Source organism: Solanum stenotomum, chromosome 9, assembly GCF_019186545.1.
Source record: "Solanum stenotomum isolate F172 chromosome 9, ASM1918654v1, whole genome shotgun sequence".
Taxonomy (NCBI): Eukaryota; Viridiplantae; Streptophyta; class Magnoliopsida; order Solanales; family Solanaceae; genus Solanum; species Solanum stenotomum.
The window spans coordinates 18,772,087-18,792,853 of NC_064290.1; the positions used below are offsets into that span (position 1 = coordinate 18,772,087).

Consider the following 20,767-nt stretch of genomic DNA (forward strand, 5'->3'; position numbering starts at 1 on the left):
TTATGGATTACACAAACAAAATGTTTATACTTATTTTATGGATGTATGAAAATTTATAGTATGTCAATCATTAATCTTAGGGATGAAAAACTGGGTGGGGTGAAATGGGGCGGGGTGGGTCAAACCCATATAAAACCACAAAGGTTTTACCTTGCTTAACTATAAGGACCTTCCCGTCATTTTCACCTTTCTACAATCTTCTTAGCATTTAGAGCATTCCTTTAATTACCCCAAGTCATTTATGACTCGGTGGGACTAACAGTTCAGTCCCCCGGTCGTTCGTTTGGTTTGTACAAGTTTCTATGTTTTGGAACTTTTAAAACTTGAACGGTTGACTTCAATCAAAAGTTAAGATAGACGGTCGCATAAGGCAATTCTAACAATTGTGTTAGCTCTAGAACATTGAGTTTGATCTAAAAAGACATCCATGTGGAAGTTAGCTTAAAATGGAGTTTGAGTGTAGGTCTCATTGTTCATCAATACAACCTTGGTTGAAACTTATGACATATCAATTTAGTCTAAAATATCAAATTTGATGGGTTAGTATATCTCATTTGCATGTATAGGGTTCCGAACCAATCTTGAGCACCCGAGAAGAGTCCATTGGGATTTGGCTAAATTTTTTGAGTGACTCGCACTCGTGCAACCTCTTTTGTAGACCGATTATTGCTAAAGAGGTCTCTGTTTTGCCGACTAGGGGTGTGCTTTAGCTGGCCAGTCATTTTAGCAGTCCTGACTTTGCTTAACTGGTCCCTGCTTTAGTGAGCACAACTTGTTATAAGGTAGTCGGCCTATGTCTAGATAGCTTTAGTGGGAGGTGCCACTTTTTTTATGCCTCTTAAGCAGCCAATGTGATCGCTTTAGTGGTACTTGCAGGTAGTTATACCCATTTTGTTGGGCTTTTTCTCTTATGTTCAAATCGATTATAAGATCTTTAGACCTTCAAATTGAATGTTTTCTATTGCTTCTTGCGGGGAATTGGTAGAGCTTCATTTTGGGACCTTCGGAAAGTGTTGTAGGTCCATTTCAAAGGTAAATTCTTGCTCCTAGGACCTTTTCTTGCCCTTTAATGGTATTCTTGGTGCCTTTTTTGTGAAATTGTTGCATGAGCTGATTTCTTTATTTTCTAAGCATGAATTGTGTCCCACTTTGGGAGATAAGTTTAGTAAGGTTATTAGGACCTTTTGATGAATTTAATTTCAAGATTCACGACGTACATCCTGCATTCTCATTTTGACTTAATTTTTTGGTCCATTCTAATTGTTGTATTTTTGGTGCAAAAATATTCATTTTGACATTGTGACCTTATTTTTTATAGCATGGCAGTGATTAGAGGCATTTCAAAAATGTCCATTTTTACGTTGTGATACTATTTTGACAGCATGGCAGCAATTGGAGACCTTTCAGAAGGGGATAGATCCAAAATCGTGATTTAGAAATGTATATGATTTACATTATGGAAGGTTGTGGCATCCTAGTCTTTGATTGAGCTTACAAATGTAAATTCATGTTGAATTGCTCGAATTGGGGTTAGGTTTGTAGTTGATCATGCTCATTTATTTGAAAATATGCCTTAGGTGTTTCTCGAGATATTTTGGGAGTGCTGGTATGTTTATGTTTGTTTTATAATCATGCCTTGCCTTGTGGTTATCATTCGTTATTGTTATTAGCTTGTTGTTGGCCTTAGTCTAGGCTTAGGCTAGAGATTGTGTTAGACACGTGCGTTAGAGTCTGTAGTCCGTACAATTGTTCCCATGCTACTTCGGATAACTTAGCTCCCTATAGAATGATATATCAGGCTTGAGCCTGGTAGTGTGATCCTTAGCTAGGCAACCACTAAACTATTATGACCTTTTCGTCCATATTTATGTTTTCATGGGCTATTTCAAGCTTTGATGGGCTATTTGGGGTTAATTCTTTGTATTTGGAGCTCAAATGGGTCCTTGGAAACTCTAGATGTGGTTCTTCTCCATGGTATAGATTGGTAGGGGATTAACAAAGAAATTTAGACTTTTGGATTTATTTTCCACATTTTGAGATCTGTGTACTTTTTTATTACCTTAGTTTCGAGGCCCCTATGTACCTTTTTATAGTCAGGTTCGAGGCCCTAGCGTAACTTGTATTAGTAGGGTTTGACACCCTGGTGGTATGTATCCTTGGTCATGGTTTGATGTCCTAACTCACCTTTTAGCCTTGGTTCGAGTCTAGGCAAACCTCAATTAATAGCGTTATAGTTCTAACTTGATAATTCTTTGGACTCTTGGGTTGCCTTTACCGCGATTTGGGTCTGTGAATGACCGTGGAAAATCTGGAGGTGATCTAAAACTTACATAGTAGTCCCTTAGCTCTTATGTGTATCCATTGAGCTTATGAGGGTCCGTTTGGGTGATTTTCTTTAAGTTGTGCATGATTGTACCCTTTTGGCTTATGGGGTCCAGTTAGGTACAAGTAAGATATTTACTTTCTATTTATACTCTCTGTGGCTCATGTGTTTCTTATGATTTTTGGTGCTATTTTTCTTCCATGGTTTCTAATTATTTCCCTTTCCAATTTTCAATATTGCTTTTACTCTCCAAATTCAGTAAACCTATGATGCATATTGGGTACTTTGTTTAGGTACTCATACTACACTCTAAATTTGTTTTCACGATACAGGTCTAATCACTTGTTGCCAATGGTTGTATCGAGCCAATTGTGGGGACTTTCTGAGATGAGGGTAAGCTTATTACATCTTTCCTCAATCTGTCTTTTTCTATTATAGTGTTTGACTAATCCTTTGATTTTAGACAAGTTTGTATTTATTTTGCTCCACTTTTGGGACTTGTACTATTTTTGGTTGTATATATATATTTGTTTTGTTCTTATATTGCACTATTTCCTTTAATGTAAATCATGTATCTCTTATTATTTGATGTTTCTACCATGTATGTTTGTTGCTTGTCATTTCGGGTTACAGGTTGGCTTACCTACCGTTAGGTAATAGTAGGTTTCATCATGACTCGAGTTCTTGGGTTGTCAAAAGTTGGTATCAAAGCCAGGTTGGCAATTGTCACTTGTAAAGAGATAATGTCTAGTATAGTCCAGTAGATCATTGCGGAGATATCTGTATCCAATCTTTGAGAGGTTACTGTACATATTTAGGAAGATTATCTCTTTTGTATCATTGTTGTGCATCATCTATCTTATTGGTTTCTTGGAAGCTCAATTGTTCCACTCTTTCACATGATGGCTCACATACAAGGCTTAGCAAACAGAGGTGATGCACCCGAGCCATATGGTAAAGGCTTATCTAGGGGTGGAGGAAAACCTTAAAGTTAAGCGAGGGCTGCAACACCAACCCAAAGAAAATAGAGGACTCTGCAGCCGGTGGAGCCAGGACCAACACAACTACCTTCCAGACCAGTTCTAGGTCTAGACTTGCAAATCGTTATCATTTAATTATTAGTTGTACTGGGGGAATGCAATAAACCTCATCTCTAGTTAGGCCAGCACCACAAGATCAGCCTGTGGCAATGGCTCCACAAGTAGAGGTGCCCCTAGAATCCACTCATGCCCAACCAATTATTGTAGTCGGGGCTATGCCACTAGAGGAGAAAAAGATGATCGAAGTGTTCTTGAGATTGTCACTTTTGAGGTTTTCTGGGAGGATTCTCATGAGTTTTTGACTACTTGTAGTGAATGACTTTACACTGTAGGACTAGTGGATTCGAGAAGAGTTTACTTCACAACTTAGTAGCATAATAGGCTATCCAGGCTTCGGTGGTGTATTCATTGAGTGTAGACTAGATGGGTCACCTTCGGTATCATGGATAGAGTTTTCTAAGGCATTTCTGTCTAGATTCAAACCATAGTGTGTCTGAGATCGACTCTGAGAATAGTTCTCTAGACTAAAGCAAGGCTTTATGACTACATCTGAGTATGAGGCTCGGTTTCAAGAGCTCTCTAGGCATGCTACGATGATATTACCTACTGACTAGGAAAAGGTTTGTTGTTTTGTGTCTAGTTTTAGTCTAAAACTGCTGATTGAGACTGGGTCTATGGCTTCGGGGAGGTCATTTTTGTCCTACTCTAGGTCCAGGGACTCTTATGATAGGCCTCACTAGCTAGCGATTTTAACAGGGTCAGTTAGACTGGCTTATTCAGGTGGAACTTCAGGCTTCTGAGGGGGAGTAGTACAGCCTAGGTGGTTGGCCTACTTAGGGTTGTTTTTAGTGAGGCATTGTTGATCATTGGTCCATAGAATGTCCTTGGTATCGAACGATTACACTTGATCCGTATTCATCTCATCCAATGTCAGCAGTTGCACCCCAACTAGAGGCAATGCCTAGGGTTAGGATTGGTAGGGTGGTCACCAAGAAGCTTGAGAAGGATCCCGATAAGGACAGGGCCACCTATATGTAGCTCCAACTATGGTTAAGGCTAAGGCATCAAAATCTTTCATCACAACTATGATTCTTATATGCCATCGGCCTACCTCGGCTTTATTTGATCCAGTTTCTACTTTTTCATTTGTATTTGTATATCATGCTTCACGATTGGGTATGTATTCTAAGCCTTTATCAGTTCCATCACGTGATTCGACCCTTGTGGGCGATTATGTAGTAGTGGATCAAGTGTACAAATATTGTTTGGTGACTATGCAAGGGTGTGACACTCGGGCTGATCTTACAGTATTGGATATATTAGATTTTGATGTTATCCTTACATAGACGGGTTATCTCCCTATTTTAGGGTCTTAGATTTTTCTTCTAAGATTGTTACCTTAACCATGCATGGTGTCCCTCCGGTGGTGTTGCAAGGTTATTTTATTCACACATTAACCAAGGTTATCTCTTTTGTTCGAGGTTAGAGGTTGGTTGCTAGCTGTGTCTATCTTATTTGGCTTATGTGCAATATGTTAATAGAGAGATCCCTACAGTTGATTTAGTACCCTTTGTGCGAGATTTCATTGATGTCTTCCCTACTGATCTACCTTGACTTCACCCAAAGCTAGTTATTGAGTTTGTTATTGACCTCGATTCAAACACTTATCATATTTCTATTCCATTTGTATCGTATGGCCCCTACAGAGCTCAAGAAGCTGAGTGTTCAGCTTCAGGATCACTTAGGTAAGGGATTCATTCGACCGAGTGTGTCTCCTTGGCTTCCCTAGTTATGTTAGTGAAGAAGAAAGACGATTCTATGAGGATTTGTATTGATTACAGGCACCTGGTGAAGAAAAGTATCTCATGCCTCACATTGATGATTTCTCTAACCAATTTCAGGGTACCGTGGTGTTTTCTAAGATTGACTTAAAATTTGGTTACCATCAACTGAAGATAAGGGCAACAAACATCCCTGAGACCATATTTAGGACTTGTTAGGATCATTATGAGTTTCTAGTGATGCCTTTTGGGTTGACTAATGCCTCGACGACATTCATGGACTTGATGACGTATGTGTTTAGGCCATATATTGATTCATTCATCATCTTTTACATTAATTACTTTTTTGTATACTCGCGCAGCGGGAGAAGCACGAATAGCATTTAAAGACTGTGCTCCAAACTTTGAGATATCAACGACTTTATGCCAAGTTCTCAAATTATGAGTTTTGGCTTTATTCTGTAGATTTCTTGGGGCACTTTGTGTCCAAAGATGTCATTATGATGGATCCGGTGAAGATTACATTTATTCATGATTAAGTTAGGCCCGCCTTAGTGACTGAGATTCAGAGCCTCATCGAATTAGTGGGCTACTATAGATGATCTGTGTAGGGCTTCTCAACTATCGCAACACAATTGACTAGGTTGACTCGCCTTGATGTTCCTTTTGAGTGGTCTGAGGAGTGTGAGTTAAGCTTTCAAAAGCTCAAGGAGTTGCTTACTATTACTCCAAATTTTCACTCTGCCAGCTATGGGCAAGGGCTTCAAAGTATATTTTGATACGTCCTGTGTTGACTTGGGGTTTTTATCAATGTACTAAGGTCGTGTGATTTCATATGTGTCGAGGAAGTTTAGAGTGCACAAGTGCAACTACCCCGCTCATGATTTGGATTTGGCGATGATAGTTTTGCGTTGATGATTTGAAGGCATTACATGTATGGGGTCTAATGTGAGATCTACAATGATTATAGGACTCTATAGTATATTATGAGCCAGAAGCCAAAAGGTCCTAAATTTGAGGCAGCGTAGGTGAATTGAGTTTTTAAAGGACTAGGACCTCTATATTCTATACCATTCGATCAAGGCAAATGTGGTAGATGATGCCTTGAGTCCAAAGATGGTGAGTATGGGTATTCTATCTTTTTTTCAGCTTTAGACCAATCTCTGGCTTTAGATATCTAGTATGTATCCAATAGGATGATTTGACTCAATGTTTTAGATTCTAGGTGGGTATTAGCCTACTCGGGAGTTTAGTCATATTTGTTGGAGTAGATCTTTGGTCAACAATTTGATAATAAGGCCTTTGTGGATATTCGAGATTGGGTTTTGTGAGGTGACGTCGAGTAGGATACCTCACATTATAATAGGGTGCTGATGTTTCACCGGTATTTGTGTTCCGAGAGTTGGGAGTTTGGTTTTGTTGATTCTTCATAAGGCCTGTGATTCTAAACATACTATTCATCCAGGTTATACAGCGATTTTAGTGATTTGAGGCAGCATTACTGGTGGAGCAAGATGAGGAGAGATATTATAAAGTGTATGTTTTGTTGCTTGTGTTTACAATAGGTGAAGGCCGATCATTTAATGTCTGGTGGTTAGTTTTAAAGATTGTCCATTCCGTAGTAGAAGTGGGAGCGCATCACCATGGACTTTGTTATGGAATTGCCTCAGACTTCTTGAGGTGTTGGAAACATATAGATCATCATAGATCGATGGAACAAGTTAGCATACTTCCTTCTTGTTCAGTCTTCCTTTGGTTCCTAGAGGTTAGTTTGTGTCTACATTCGGGAGGTAGTTCTTCTTTATGGGATGCCAATATCCATTATTTTAGATAGGGGTTCTCAGTTCTCTTCTAACTTTTGAAAGACCTTTTAAAGAAGTTGGGTACCCATGTTGATCTTAGCATAACTTTTCTTTCATAGATCGATGGGCAGTTTAGAGCATACTATTCAAGTTTTGGAGGATATGTTGCGGGCTTGTGTTTTGGTCTTGGGAGGTTAGTGGGACCAGTTTTTGGCGTTAGGGAATTTTCATGTAACAACAGCTACCACTCGAGTTGTTGCTCTCCAGTTGGTCAGTTTAAATCTTCATAGCCTAGGTCGTGTAATACCAATTTGCTTCAGAAGGCCTTAGATCATGTGCAGGTAATTCAAGATAGGCTTAGTTTAGTTTAGAGTAGGCATAAGAATTATGTTGAACCTAGGCACCAACCTTTGAGATTTGGAGTTAGTGACCAGGTATTCCTTCAATTAACCCATGAAGGGAGTGATGTGGTTTAGGAGGCAGAGCAAGCTTAGCCCCAAGTATATAGGTCCATTTGAGATTTTGTAGATGGTTGAAGATGTCACTTACGAGTTGGCCCAACCTTCTGCATTTTCAGATATTCACTTGATTTTCCATATTTCTATGCTTCGTCGGTATGTTCCTAATGATTCTTAATGACTATTGTATGATTCAGTTGAGTTGGATGAATGTTTGAACTTTGTGGAGGATCCAATTGCTATTTTTGAATAAAAGATGTGCAATGGTTGCATTAGAGAGTCATTCATGTTGTTAAGGTTCATTGGAGGCATCATCCACTGAAGGAGAGTACCTCGGAAACCGAGCATGAGATGCGACAACATTTTTCCCGCTTCTTTGAGCCTTTTTTAGGTACTTCTTGACTCTTTATTTTCGACAAAAGTCCTTTCTAGTAGTGGATGTTGTAATGACTTTAGGTCATTTTCTCCTTTCTACATTTTTTTTCGCATTTAGATCATTCCAATAGTGACCATGACTTGTTGGGACTAATAGTTTGGTCACCTAGACATTTATTTGTGTATTATGCAAGTTTTGTATTTTAGAGCTTTTAAAACTTGAACGGTTGACTTTGATCAAAACTCTAGGTAGAGAGCCTTAGATACCAACTATAATGGTTGCGTTAATTTAGGAATGCCGAATTTGGTCTAGAAGGCTTCCGGGCTCAAGCCAAGGCTTCTGAGCTCATTCTTAGCTCCCATATAGATGTTGGCTTAAAATGGAATTTGGGTGTTGGACCAACTTTTCATTCAGACGACCTTGGTTGGAAAATTTTACACTCCATTAAGTCTGAAATACTGAATTTAGTGGGGTAGCATATCTCATTTGTGTGCATAGGGTTCATAACAAATCCCGAGCACCTAAGTAAGTCCGTTGGGACATGGCTAAATTTCCTAGTGCCTTTTGATGGTGCAACCTATTTTCCGGCCCTGGTATCGCTTAAGAGTTAAGAGGTGTCTGCTTTAGGAGAAGGGTCTACTTTAGCCGACCAGGCTAGCGAAGGGCCATCTGCTGTAGTGGCACTGGCTTAGCTTAAGAAGACATGGGCTCGCTTTAGTGGGAGCCAGACTATGTGTCTAGTCCATTTTAGAAGCCAAGCGCTTCTTTTGTTGTGTCGTTCAAGCAAAAAAAGTGACCGCTTTAGTGGTACATGCATGTTACACTCCGGAAATTGAAAAGACAAAAAGGAAATAAAAATGCAAAAAATTTGACTGAAGTAAGTTTCTAAGAGTCCAACCTACGACCATAGGAAGGAAGTTGTAGACCCAGAGTTGAATTTTGGAAATTTTAGTTTTTTGAAGATTGGACCTATGCCTTAACATGACAAAACATAGTAAGTTTGATGGGTCGTAAGACTGACTCGTAACACTGATGTAGAGATTTGATTTAGGACCTCAAGTCTACGAATAGTTTTGACGAGTCATAGCTGGTTCTACAGACCGTAGCAAGGTTCAATAGAAAGGTTCCAGACTTAGAGAAATTTTGTAGTGAAAGTTGAGTTCTACAAATAGGGCCTACGAACCGTAAGAAGTTTGACGAACCATAGAATGGTCTCGTGGGAAATGATTGAATATTTGGATTTCTGAAGTTGGTTCTATGTCTTACCAGGACACGCCGTATGAATTTCTATGAACCGTAAGTCACAACGGTAGGATTGTCCGACATTTATTTTTAAAGAGTATTTGGGTCTTTTCCTATGAACTTAATGCCTATAATACATCGTTTTGACCCTAATTCTAAGCCTATAACTACCGTTCACGCATAGAAATTTCCCTAACTCTTTCATTCCCTCAAATTTCCAAATTTTTCTCCAAGGTTCTCTTCAGAATTCTATCTCTAGATCAAGGAAGAAGAAATTAGGGTTCTTCAAGTTCAAGTCTCCATTCTTTATCATTTCTTAGGTCTTCAATAAAGGAATGTAGGGAGTTCATCAATGGGTTACATTCACCCAATAAGTCCCCAATTCTTCAATTATCCACTTCAATTCCAATTCAATTGGTTAGGTTTTCATTTAATTCATCGTAGGTTCTATTTGTATGGATTTAAACTTTTGATTTTGATAATATTATGACTGACATGTTTCCCAATCAATTACATATGAACGCATCCATGATATATGATTTTTGACTATGAACCTTAATTTTCATGAATTTGAAGAAAAGCCAAGAATCAATGAATGATGTTTTATGAACTTATGCATGATTTATGAAAAAAGGGTCGATTATGATATAGGTTACATTAAGATAAGCATCGATTAATTGTGAAAGAATTTTATCATTTATGTATGAATTTTGAAAGGTTTTCTCACATTAAGGAATCATGGTTTGGCAAAAGGTTTTCTCACTCATGTATGATTCGAGATTTAAGGAGCTATACTATGATGTTTCTAACTTGGATCAGTAATAAATTATGTTTTTTCATGGATGATGATATACTTCTGTTTATAACTATTTAGTTGGGATTTTACTTTGCACTGAGAGGATATTGAAATAGAGTCTCTCCATTAGTAGAGGCCAGCTCTCTAGTAGCAATCTCCTTGTCCTTAACTACATCCCCCCATAGGTTATCTTAAGTGACATAGCTAGTGGATCCACCTAATCTAGAAGCTTAAGGTTGTTGCTTTGGCAAGCCACGACATCTTTTTTCAGTGTGGGAGCAAGATATTGAATTCCATGTTATAACTCACATGGTTTATGTCAGCAAATAGTAAATATCCCACATAACAAACTAAGTTATTGTCAAATTTTTTATGAAGCTTTTCTCATTTTTTAGATGCATTGATCATGTTCAGATATTGTATATGGTGTACGGGTTACGTCTCGACCACTCATTTGATGTAATAGATGGCTTGTCAAGACTTTACTACACTTCCGCATATATGTCAAACTCTATACTTCTTATGATATTTCTCTATTATGTTGTATATATGTATGTAAAGTGGCTTATGTAGGACCTCACGGAATTATATGCGCCATGTCACATCTAGAGTGTACTCTAGGTAGTGACACTGAAGGTCATACCCATTTTGTTGAACTTTTGTCTTATGTTGAAATCGATTTTGAGAGTTATAGACCTTCAAATTGAGTGTTTTTTGTTGCTTCTTGTTGGGAATTGGTAGAGCTTTGTTTGGGACATTCGGGAAAGTGTTGTATGTCTGTTTCAGAGGAAAATTCTTTCTCCCTGGACCTCTTCTTGTCCTATAATGGTGGTCTTGGTGCCTTTTTGTGAGAATTTGTTGCTTGAGTTGATTTACTTCTTTTATGATCCTCAATTATGTCCCATTTTGGGATACAAATTCAATAAACTTATTAGGACTTATTGACAGAGTCAATTTTGGAATTCTAGTGTGGGATCCACATTTTTACTCAATTTTTGGGTTTGTCTCTAATTATTGTGTTTTTGTGTCAAAACATCTATTTTGACGTTGTGATCCTATTTTTTATTGTGTGGTAGTAATCAGAGGCTATTCAAAAGGAGAAAGTACTGAAATCATGATTTTGGAGTGTGCACTATCTACATTGTGGTAGTCTACGGCTTACTGATCTTTAAATTGAGGTTACAAATTTAAATTCATGTTGAATTTCTGGAGTTGGGTTGGGTTTGTTGTTGATAACGCTCATTTAATTGAACCATGCTTAGGTGTTTTTCAAGATATTTCAGGAGTGCTAGTATAATTACACTTATTTTGTGATTGTTCCTTACCTTGTGGTTATCTTTCATTGTTATTATTAGTTTGTTGTTGGCCTTAGCCTAGACATAGTCTATTTATTGTGTTAGAATTCTGTGTTTGAGTTGATAGGCCTAGTATTTCAATGTTTCTTTGGACAACTTAGCTCCCAATAACCTGATATAGCAGACTTATAGTCTTTGTACTCATATTCTCTTATATGTTGAGCTTGGCCTTTGAGATTTATGATATGCTTATCTCATTATGTTATTTATGTTGTTATCTTAGTTTCATGATATGCCATGTAGTTTGTTTAGAGTCTCTAGGGATTATATTCATCACATCATGTCTAGGGGTAGTCTTGGGTCCTGACATGTAGTTATAAAGTTCTCCCAATCCAGTCCCCCTACATGAACATCTTTGTCCTCTTTCCACTGCTTGTACCAAATCTGGGCCATTTTTTCAAATGGTAAGCCGCTAAGTTGGCACTCTCAACTAGGTTACGCCAATGATCTGAGTGATCTTCCAAACTCCATCTATAAAATCTTATGATCCTCCTCCACCTTTGAACCATAAAACTAAGGAGGATTCATCCAAGTGAAGTCTTGAACCCTTGCTTCTACATTATTCCCATTTGGGTTAGCCTAAAAAACAAACCTTCTGATTGATTGAGTGGTCATGGCCTGAGCTAGCACCTGAAAATCAGCCCTGAACTCAGTATAAGACACTTGTTCATTCAAAGGATTTGTTGTAGACGGTGGTGTTTGCTGGTCCTCTTCATGTTTCTTATAATGTAAGCTCTTCTAGAAGTCATGATTTTGTAAATACATAGAGCATGAGTTAGAATAGAAGGAGGTTAAATAGAGTAAAACATAGATAAGTGTAACGCGCCTCACACCCATGAATAAGACTCTACTTAACACGATTTTAGACACCCTAGGATACTTGAACTTGATGCTCTGATTCCAAGTTTATCACGATACAAGACTACCTTCTACTGATAATACATTGCTAAAAGCCACAAGTGACTACAAGCTAACCCATAGTCTGGCATTATACTAAGACAAACAAAGATAGTAATGGAAAGTACTGATGCAGAAACTAAAATTGGGATAAATAAGCAGTTCTAAAATATAAAACTTAATACTTAAATAATTTCATATGATCATGACATAAATTTGAAATACTAATATCTAACTAACTATCTGAAAGCCTCTACTAAGATGAGTTGTTAGGACAAGACCCCAACTAACTCTAACTATATGACAATTGAAATAACAAATACCGAAAGAAATTTAAAGGTTGTCCTAAAAAGATGAGTGTCACAACCTAAAGTATACTCTACGCATAACATGGTGTATAGAATCCAGGGAGACCCTACATAAGTCACTTCACATACATCATACAAGATAATAGAAATAAAGAGTTCAAAAGAAACAAACTTATATCATAAAAGCAATAAAAGAATCTTGGTCTTGAATCATGAGGACTCACTAATCTTCAAAAGCCCAAAAGAATCAGCTAGCCACGAGTATGAGAAATAGGAGTGTTGGACTCTACATTACTGAAACAATGTAAACACAAGTATGCATGAGTACATGTAAGGTACCAAGTATGATAGCAATACATAAGAGTTATGAATTCATGCTAAAAATGACTTTACATGACATGCAATGACCAAGCTAAATCATAAGATAAAAGATTAGAAAATATAAGTCATAATCATGGTCAATTCAAGTTTAACATCTTTAAAACACTTTCTAAGATACTTGGATAATAACCATAGCTCATTTTTGTGGAATGTTTATTATTTAACAAACATAGACCATGTGAGCTATAACATCGAATTTGGTGTCTATTTCACACCGAAAAGAGATGTCTTTACTTGCCAAGGTAAGAACCATGAATCAGAGCTAAAGTGGATCCACTATCTAATGTCAATCTAAGACAACATCCTATGATGGCACATAGTTTATGGGACTTGGATAATAGTTGCTAGTCTACTCATAGTCATATTATCATCCATGAAAATACCCAATTAAGCAACCAATCCAAGCTAGAGTTCATTTAGAATAGCTCCTAAACATGATTCAACTTCAATGAGAAAACCTTTCAACCTTATAAATCCTTTATGTGAGAAAATCTTTCACAATTATGATCATAGTAGTAGCATCCTTAAATCATTTTCATCTCTTTCATAAAAGCATGCATATCCTTATAAAAGTCATATTTCATAGATCATAAACTGCGTCATGTGTTCATATTCTAAAATCATGGATCATACATGGGTTCATATAAATTCAACTCAAAAACATGTAATTACTTCAAGTCATGAATTAATAGATGAAAACAATTTATTGAATAATAGTTGAAAAGAACCATGAAGATTGAATAAAACCCTAACTTTGAATTGAGAATTTAACTTGTAAAATTGGAAGATCTTTGAGGAACCCTATGGAGGAAAGGACTCCATAGGTGAATACTAACATACCTTAGTGATCAAGATGCTAAAATGTACATGAAACTGAAATACATATAAAATCTAAGATGCTAAAATGAATATGAAACTTAAATACATGATATGATACAATGACCAAGTAATAAAACATGACAAATGAATGTTGAAAAACTCAGATAACTAACAAATAGGCGATGCAACATCTGAAATTAGACTGTGAGAGCTACTAATAACCGATATATAACCATGTGAGCTAACATGGATTTTGATGTATATTCCTTATTAAAAAGGGCTCAATATACCTTGTAAGGGTATAGAGGTTGATCAGAGTTAATGTGGTACAACTAAGCTAATGTCCATAAAGGACTAAGGAGTCAGTCTTGATCTGACGGGTGACCCTAATAATCCTACAATGGCATGTAGTTTTGGGACTTAGAAAATTCTACTAAATCCTGACTAACGGGTGAGTCTTCATTCGTAAATCTACTCGGTGTTGAATAATTCTCTCAACTGACTGTAAACTGATAAACTGAATAATGTTTGTTTATATATTGAATATAACTTATGAGTGAATAGCTCATACAAGGGAAGAATGATACCAAACTGGTACGCACTTTATTTGAAAGCATTTGAACCATGAAACTGATAATTTGATACATTCATTCTAATACAACATGGTTTTGTGTCATGAAATAACTATATTCTTAGGGTTCATGAATATTATTTAGAAGTACTTAATTTATGGATGGAATTACGTATTTAAACTATACATGAAGAAGACTGGAAAAATATATTGAAAATCATGATTTCATAAGAACCCTAACTTCTATAGAAATCATGAAATGAAAACTATATTTACTTTGGGACTCATTGGGTGAAGGGATATCCATTGATGAAACCTCACATACATGGAAATAAAACACTAGCTTGGGTCTTGAATTGAAGCTTTAAGATGAAGAACCCTAGTTCTTTCTTCAGTAGAAACTTGAGCATAATTAATTTGATTTTTGGGTGTTAGGTGTGAATGGGAGGGTTAGGTCGACTAAATTCTCCTTAATCCCACTTAGAATAGGTTAAAACCATATAGTGTAGGAATCAAAATAGTGGGAATATTCCAAAATGAACTTGATAGAAAATTGAGTTTGCCAGCTTCCATGAGACTATCAATGATCGGTGAATTTATCTCCTATCATACATACCTATCGTCAAATTCAGGCCAATTTTGGAGTTTTTAAAGATCGATTCACGAGACCCATCTATGACCTGTGAAAGTTTTACTGCCCTTGGTTGGGTTCATGAAACTTAGGTTTATTTTCCCAATCGTTGAACTTGATTTACAAACCTGTTAGTGAACTTAATCTACGAGCCTCATCTGCAGTCCGTAGATGCTGCTCGTGGATTCCACTTTTCTGCACAAATTTTCAACTTCTCCTAATCTAATTTGGACTTAAAATTTATGAGGTGTTACAATATATTGTATCACTCTAATGGTTGTATCAACATACTATCTTGTATCAATATTTATTTCTATTTCGCAAATGAATACACGTGATACAAGAGAGAATGAATATAAACTATAAAACTATCAGTATGTATGTACCATCATGTATATATCGAATATAACATGTATCAGGCCGTACCAATATTTATTTATGTATCACAAATGAATACAACTAATACAAGAGAGAATGAATACAAGTGATACATCTGGTATCAACATGCATGTATCGGATACAACTTGGATTTTTGTATCGCGAATGAATACAAGTTATACGTATGTATCAACTTATTTGTATCCATTTGTATGTGTTGAATACAACATGTATCAGCCTGTATTTTTGTTTCATGAATGAATACAAGTGTATTAGATTGTATATATTAGACTGTATTTTGTTGATCCAATCTATATCTACCGAATATAGTCTATGTCTAGAATCTCTCCTCTCTTTCCAAAATCTTGCTCGCATCTCTTCTCTCGCCCAATATCGCTTTCATATCTCCTCTTTCTATGGATGGTACTCAAACTATAGTTATAGATTTCTGATGAAAAAACTACCTAGTTAGACAAACATATCTACCATATCTATAGAATCCCACTATACTTTAAAATAATTATATAATATTCACGCATCTCTCATCCCTCTCTCTCTATCACTCTCTCTCTCTTCCTCTTTTATGCTCTCCCCCCTCGTTCTCTCTCCTATTTATGATCTCCCCTCTTGCTCTCTCCATCTCCCTCCCCCTCTCATTTTTCTCGATGGTGATGGTATTTAAAGGTAATTGATGAATATATCACTGCATATTTTATGCCAGATACGTATTTCTACACACAGATAAACTAGATGCATTGTCCATTTGGATAGACGTACACATGAAATTGATACTAGACACACATATTCATGAAAATATGAAATATAGATACAAAGAAGAAGTTGGACGAGAAAGGCGAGCAAGAGAGATAATGTATCCTAGATACATTTGAATCACACTTTGGAGATAGTGTATCCAAAACAAGTTACAACTAATATGACTCGCGTGTATTTGAGATGCATGTATGCGGAACAACAAACATACAAAAATGTAATTTTGAAAACTATTATTTTAGCGAGTAACTAGCACTAATAATAATAATAATATGTTTCATGTTGTTTTCTCAATTCTGATTAGTCCTACACACTGGTCAGTAGTCATGTCTGAAAATTTCTTAAAGTATTATAGTATAAGGTCCAACATTAAACACATTATTATGTTTTGGGTGAAGTGTTGGGTTTCAGGTCTCAAGTCAGGTGTTAGGTGTCGGGTCTCAAGTCGAGTGTTGGATTGAGGTGAAGGTTGGGTCTTGGGATCTGGGCCGGGTCTCGAGTCGGATGTCAAATGTTGGGTTGATTCTTGATTCAAGGTTAAGGTTAGGTCTCGAGGTCGGGTCTCGGGTCGGGTCTCGTATAAAGTGTCGGGGTTGGGGTTTTTTCGATTCTCGAGTCGTGGATAGGTCTTGGGTTAGGTGTCAGTTCTCGGGTTAGGGTCAAGTCTTGGGTCACGTGTCAAGGTTGGGGTCGGGTCTCTAGTTAGTTCCTAGGTAGGTGTCACACCCGGAGCCCACACCCTGGACGTAACTGGACCTCGAGAACCATTATTGGTCCCAAGCGAATATAACACCAGGAATTCGAAAGAGGGAAGCCTAGCAAAATTCAGAACTTATAGGTGCACTCATGCAGGCCAGCTATGACCCGTGGGTTGAACCACGGACCGTAGATAGGTCTATGGAAGAGGCCACCAAAAGTTGTCCAGGCCAAGGACCACAACTAGACCTACGGACCATAGGTGGGTCCACGATCCGTGGTCTAGGATTCACGATTCATGGGTCAAGGCAAAACTCTTTGACCACCAACCACAAGTGTGCAGGACAGACTGTTGGTCCATCCACAGTCTGTCAGTGGTGGGTCGTGGTTCACTACTGTCAGTTAATTTTCAGGGGAAGTTTCCTCATTAATTAGTTCCTAATCTATGTCGTTTTGCCTATGTTTAGGACCCCCTATATAAGTCTTTTTACCCCCAAATTCACCCCCATTTAATTCATTCTTTTAAATTCACAAAAGAATCCCAAATCTCCTCTCAAATATTCTCTCTCTAGAAAGTTGAAGAAGAAGATGAGGATTCAACCTACGGTTTCAAGCTAAGGTTCCAATTTCTCCATTGAAGGCTAGCATTTGGATTCAAGGTATGATAGTTGTCATCCATGGATTCCTTTCATCCATGGAGTTCCCGAATTTCTCAATATCAAAAGGTATAATTCCCCAATTGAGTTAGGGTTTTCTTCAATTGTCATGAGTTCTTATCATTATTGATTTATATGATTTAATTATGATCTTTTAAGCATGAATTGATGAATTGCTATGGTTTTTATGCGTTTTCCCCTCTGACCCATGTAATCCCCATGTTTTTAAGTTATGAACTATATGTTGTGGGATTTTGTACTTCAAGGAAGAGTTTTATGAAATTGACCACGTATTACTAGTTTTACATGAATTTATGATGAAATCCATATCTAACCCATGTTTCTAAGAGTTTATGATTGAAAGTGGGTTTTGACCTCTAGAGGTAAATTATGGACTAATGCATTGTTTTATGAAATTTATGGAATTGTTTAAGGGTGCTTTGAGAATAAAGTACTAATGATCATGATGTGTTATTGAAAAGTTTTCTCATGTACACATAAGAACAAGATGTGAAGGTTTTTCTCACATAGAAATGATTTTTAGGTTGAACGGCTTTCTCACCTAATATAATCAAAGACAAGGAGCTATCTTAATGAAACTAGCTTGAATTGGTTGTCCATGGGCACCATTTCATGAGTAATGAAGTCAAGTAAGAAATAACTATTCCATGGGAATTTATTCTTAGAACCGAGTGGATATTAATAGTGAAATGGAAGCTCTGTCGTAGTAGGGCCAGGTTTCCAAAGCATTCTCATGATATGGAAGCTCTCCCGCAGTAGAGGTTGGGTTTCTAGTAGCAATATTTGTATCCCATAACTATGTGCCCCATACGTTGATTAACTAGTGGATCCACTTAAGCTAGAAGTTCATGGTTCTAGCTTAGGCAAGTAGAACAACCATTTTTGGTGTTGGAGACACCGGGGGATCATGTTATAGCTCACATGGTCTCTCTGTCGGTTAAGGCTAATTCCCAACATTAATAATGAACTAAGGTTACTCAAGGAATATCTCCTATGTGTCCAAAGGCTTTGAAGATGAAGTTAGCTTGCATTGACCTTGTTTTATGAAGTATGTTTTCAAACTCTTTTATATCATGTTTTAGCTTGGTCAATTGCATGTCATGAAATGAAATGTCCCTTTTTAGAATGATTTAAATGTTTTATGCATGGCTATCATACTTGGTACATTTTTTTGTACTAGCGCATACTTTTGCCTACATTTTCCCAAATGTAAGGTTCGATATTCTGGGTGCTCGATTTCGTGGCTAGTAGGTGATTTATTGAATCCCGAGCTTTGGTGAGTCCACATGTTTCTAGGACAGAGTTATTGTTTTCACTTTCTTTCCATGTGTTTTCTCTTTTGAACATGATTTATGGGCTAGGCCCAATTTTATTATATTGTATTAGATGGCTATGATGAGACAATAGTCTTAGACTTTCGCTTTTCGTTTATAAAACTATTTTACACATAGACTATTGTTTTACTCTTATTGTTCTATTTATTATCTTATGAGGACTAAGTGGCTTGTACGGAGTCCTTCGTGGTTCTATACGCCATGTTACATCTAGAGGGTACCCATGGGTTGTGACAAAGTTGGTAATTAGAGCACAAGGTCTAGAATAGTCCTAGGATGTCTCATAAGCCATGTCTAGTAGAGTCTTGTTCATGAGTGTGAAGTGTGCCACATTTATGAATGAGAGGCTATAAGATGATTAGGAAACTCCACTTCTTTCATTACTCTTATATCAAACGATAGAGTGTAACTCTATAAAGTCTCTATACTAATCCTTATCCTATGTTCTTTAGGATATGGCTACCCGAAGAGCTTATGCTAGAAAGAATGCGAGAGGGAATGCGGAACAAGAAGCTCCTCCCCAAGCTCCTCAAGTTCCGGTCGATCCTTTGGCCGAACAAGTGTCTAATGCGGAATTTAGGGCTGTTTTTCAAGTGTTGGCTCAGGACGTGATGACTCAAGTCAATAGAGAGGTTGCAGTTCCCATAATCTCGAATGTGAGTACGGCGTCTTCAAGAGTGAGGGACTTCACATAGATGAACCCTCTAGAGTTCCATGGTTCTAAAGTTGAGGAAGATCCTCAAGACTTTATCAATGAGGTCTACAAGATTTTGATGATTATGGGAGTGACACTGGTGGAGAAGGCGGAGTTGGCCGCTTATCAATTGAAAGGTGCTGCTCAAATTTGGTTTAACCAATGGAAAGAAGGTAGACTAGAAGATGTTTGTCCTTTGGATTGGGAGAAATTTAAGAGTGATTTTCTTGATAGGTTATTTCCCCTTGAGATTAGGGGAGCAAAGGTTCTTGAGTTCATCAACCTTCGTCAAGGAAGTATGAGTGTGAGGAAATATGCTCTAAAGTTCACAAAACTGTCTAGATATGCTACAGCAATGGTTGCGGATTCAAGGGCTAAGATGAGTAAGTTTATTTCGGGTGTGTCTGAAATATTGGTTAATAAGTGTCAAACCACTATGTTCATTCATGATATGGACATCTCTCATCTCATGGTACATGCACAACAAATTGATGAGGAGAAACTCAAGGAAAAGTTGAAGGAGGTAAAAAGGGATAAGATCGGTGATGGAAATTTCTCTAATGCAAGGTCTGCTGGGCAAGGTCATCCTAGATTTCGGTAAAGGTTTTCTGGTCAAAGTCCTCCAATACTCCTCCTAAGTTCAAAAAAAATAGGGTATCTAACCTTAAGCCTCAAGGAAGGAATGATAGTGGATCTTCATTGCCTATGTCTAATTGTACTAAGTGTGGGAGGAAGCACAAGGGTAAGTACCTACTTGACACGGATGGTTGTGGTAAAAGTGGTCATAAAATGAGGGATTGCTCGATTCTTACGGATAGAGGAAGAAAGGGCAAGCAAGCTCCTCGTAGTGGTTCGAATTCCAATGCTCCTAAGCAAAATCGCTTCTATGCTCTGCAAACCTGAGATGAACAAAAGAGTTCTCCGGACGTGGTCACCGGTATGTTAAAAGTTTTCCAAAGAGATGTATATGCTTTGCGTGATCCCGGTGCTACTTTGTCCTTTGTGATGCCATATGTGAATATGAGGTTTAATGTGGTTCCCGATGTGTTGTTAGAACCTTCTTCTATCTCTACCCCTATTGGTGATTCTGTTGTGGCAAAGAGAGTCTATAGAAGATGTCTTGTTTCCTTGTCCCATAGAGTTACTCATGTTGACTTCGTAGAACTTGATAGGATAGAATTTGATGTTATCCTTGGTATAGATTGGTTGCATTCTTGTTATTCTTCTATTGATTGTAGGACCCGAGTAGTCAAATTTCAGTTTCCAAATGAGCCTATCCTAGAGTGGAAGGGGGGAAATTCTATGCCTAAGGGTCAATTTGCCTCCTGTCTAAAAGCTAGGAAGATGATTTCTAAGGGTTGCATTTATCATCTAGTTAGGGTGAGGGATGTTGATTCTGAAACCCCTACTCTCGAGTTGGTCCCCGTTTTTAATGAG

General features: G+C 37.5%; 1 protein-coding gene across 1 annotated transcript; it reads left to right on the top strand.

Moving 5' to 3' along the window:
- The first annotated feature begins 19,685 nt into the window (after window positions 1-19,685).
- On the top strand, window positions 19,686-20,233 carry LOC125877332 (uncharacterized). Its single transcript, XM_049558660.1, has 2 exons — window positions 19,686-19,897; window positions 19,984-20,233. Exons 1-2 carry the CDS (start codon window positions 19,686-19,688, stop codon window positions 20,231-20,233), a joined length of 462 nt encoding a protein of 153 aa, XP_049414617.1.
- The last annotated feature ends 534 nt before the right edge of the window (window positions 20,234-20,767 follow it).

Excerpts from the sequence above, each read along its gene's own strand:
- LOC125877332 (XM_049558660.1), top strand. The coding sequence starts at position 19,686 with ATGGTTGCGGATTCAAGGGCTAAGATGAGTAAGTTTATTTCGGGTGTG. Across the intron at positions 19,898-19,983 it reads GGAAATTTCTCTAATGCAAG|GGTATCTAACCTTAAGCCTC; the intron begins GTCTGCTGGGCA and ends CAAAAAAAATAG.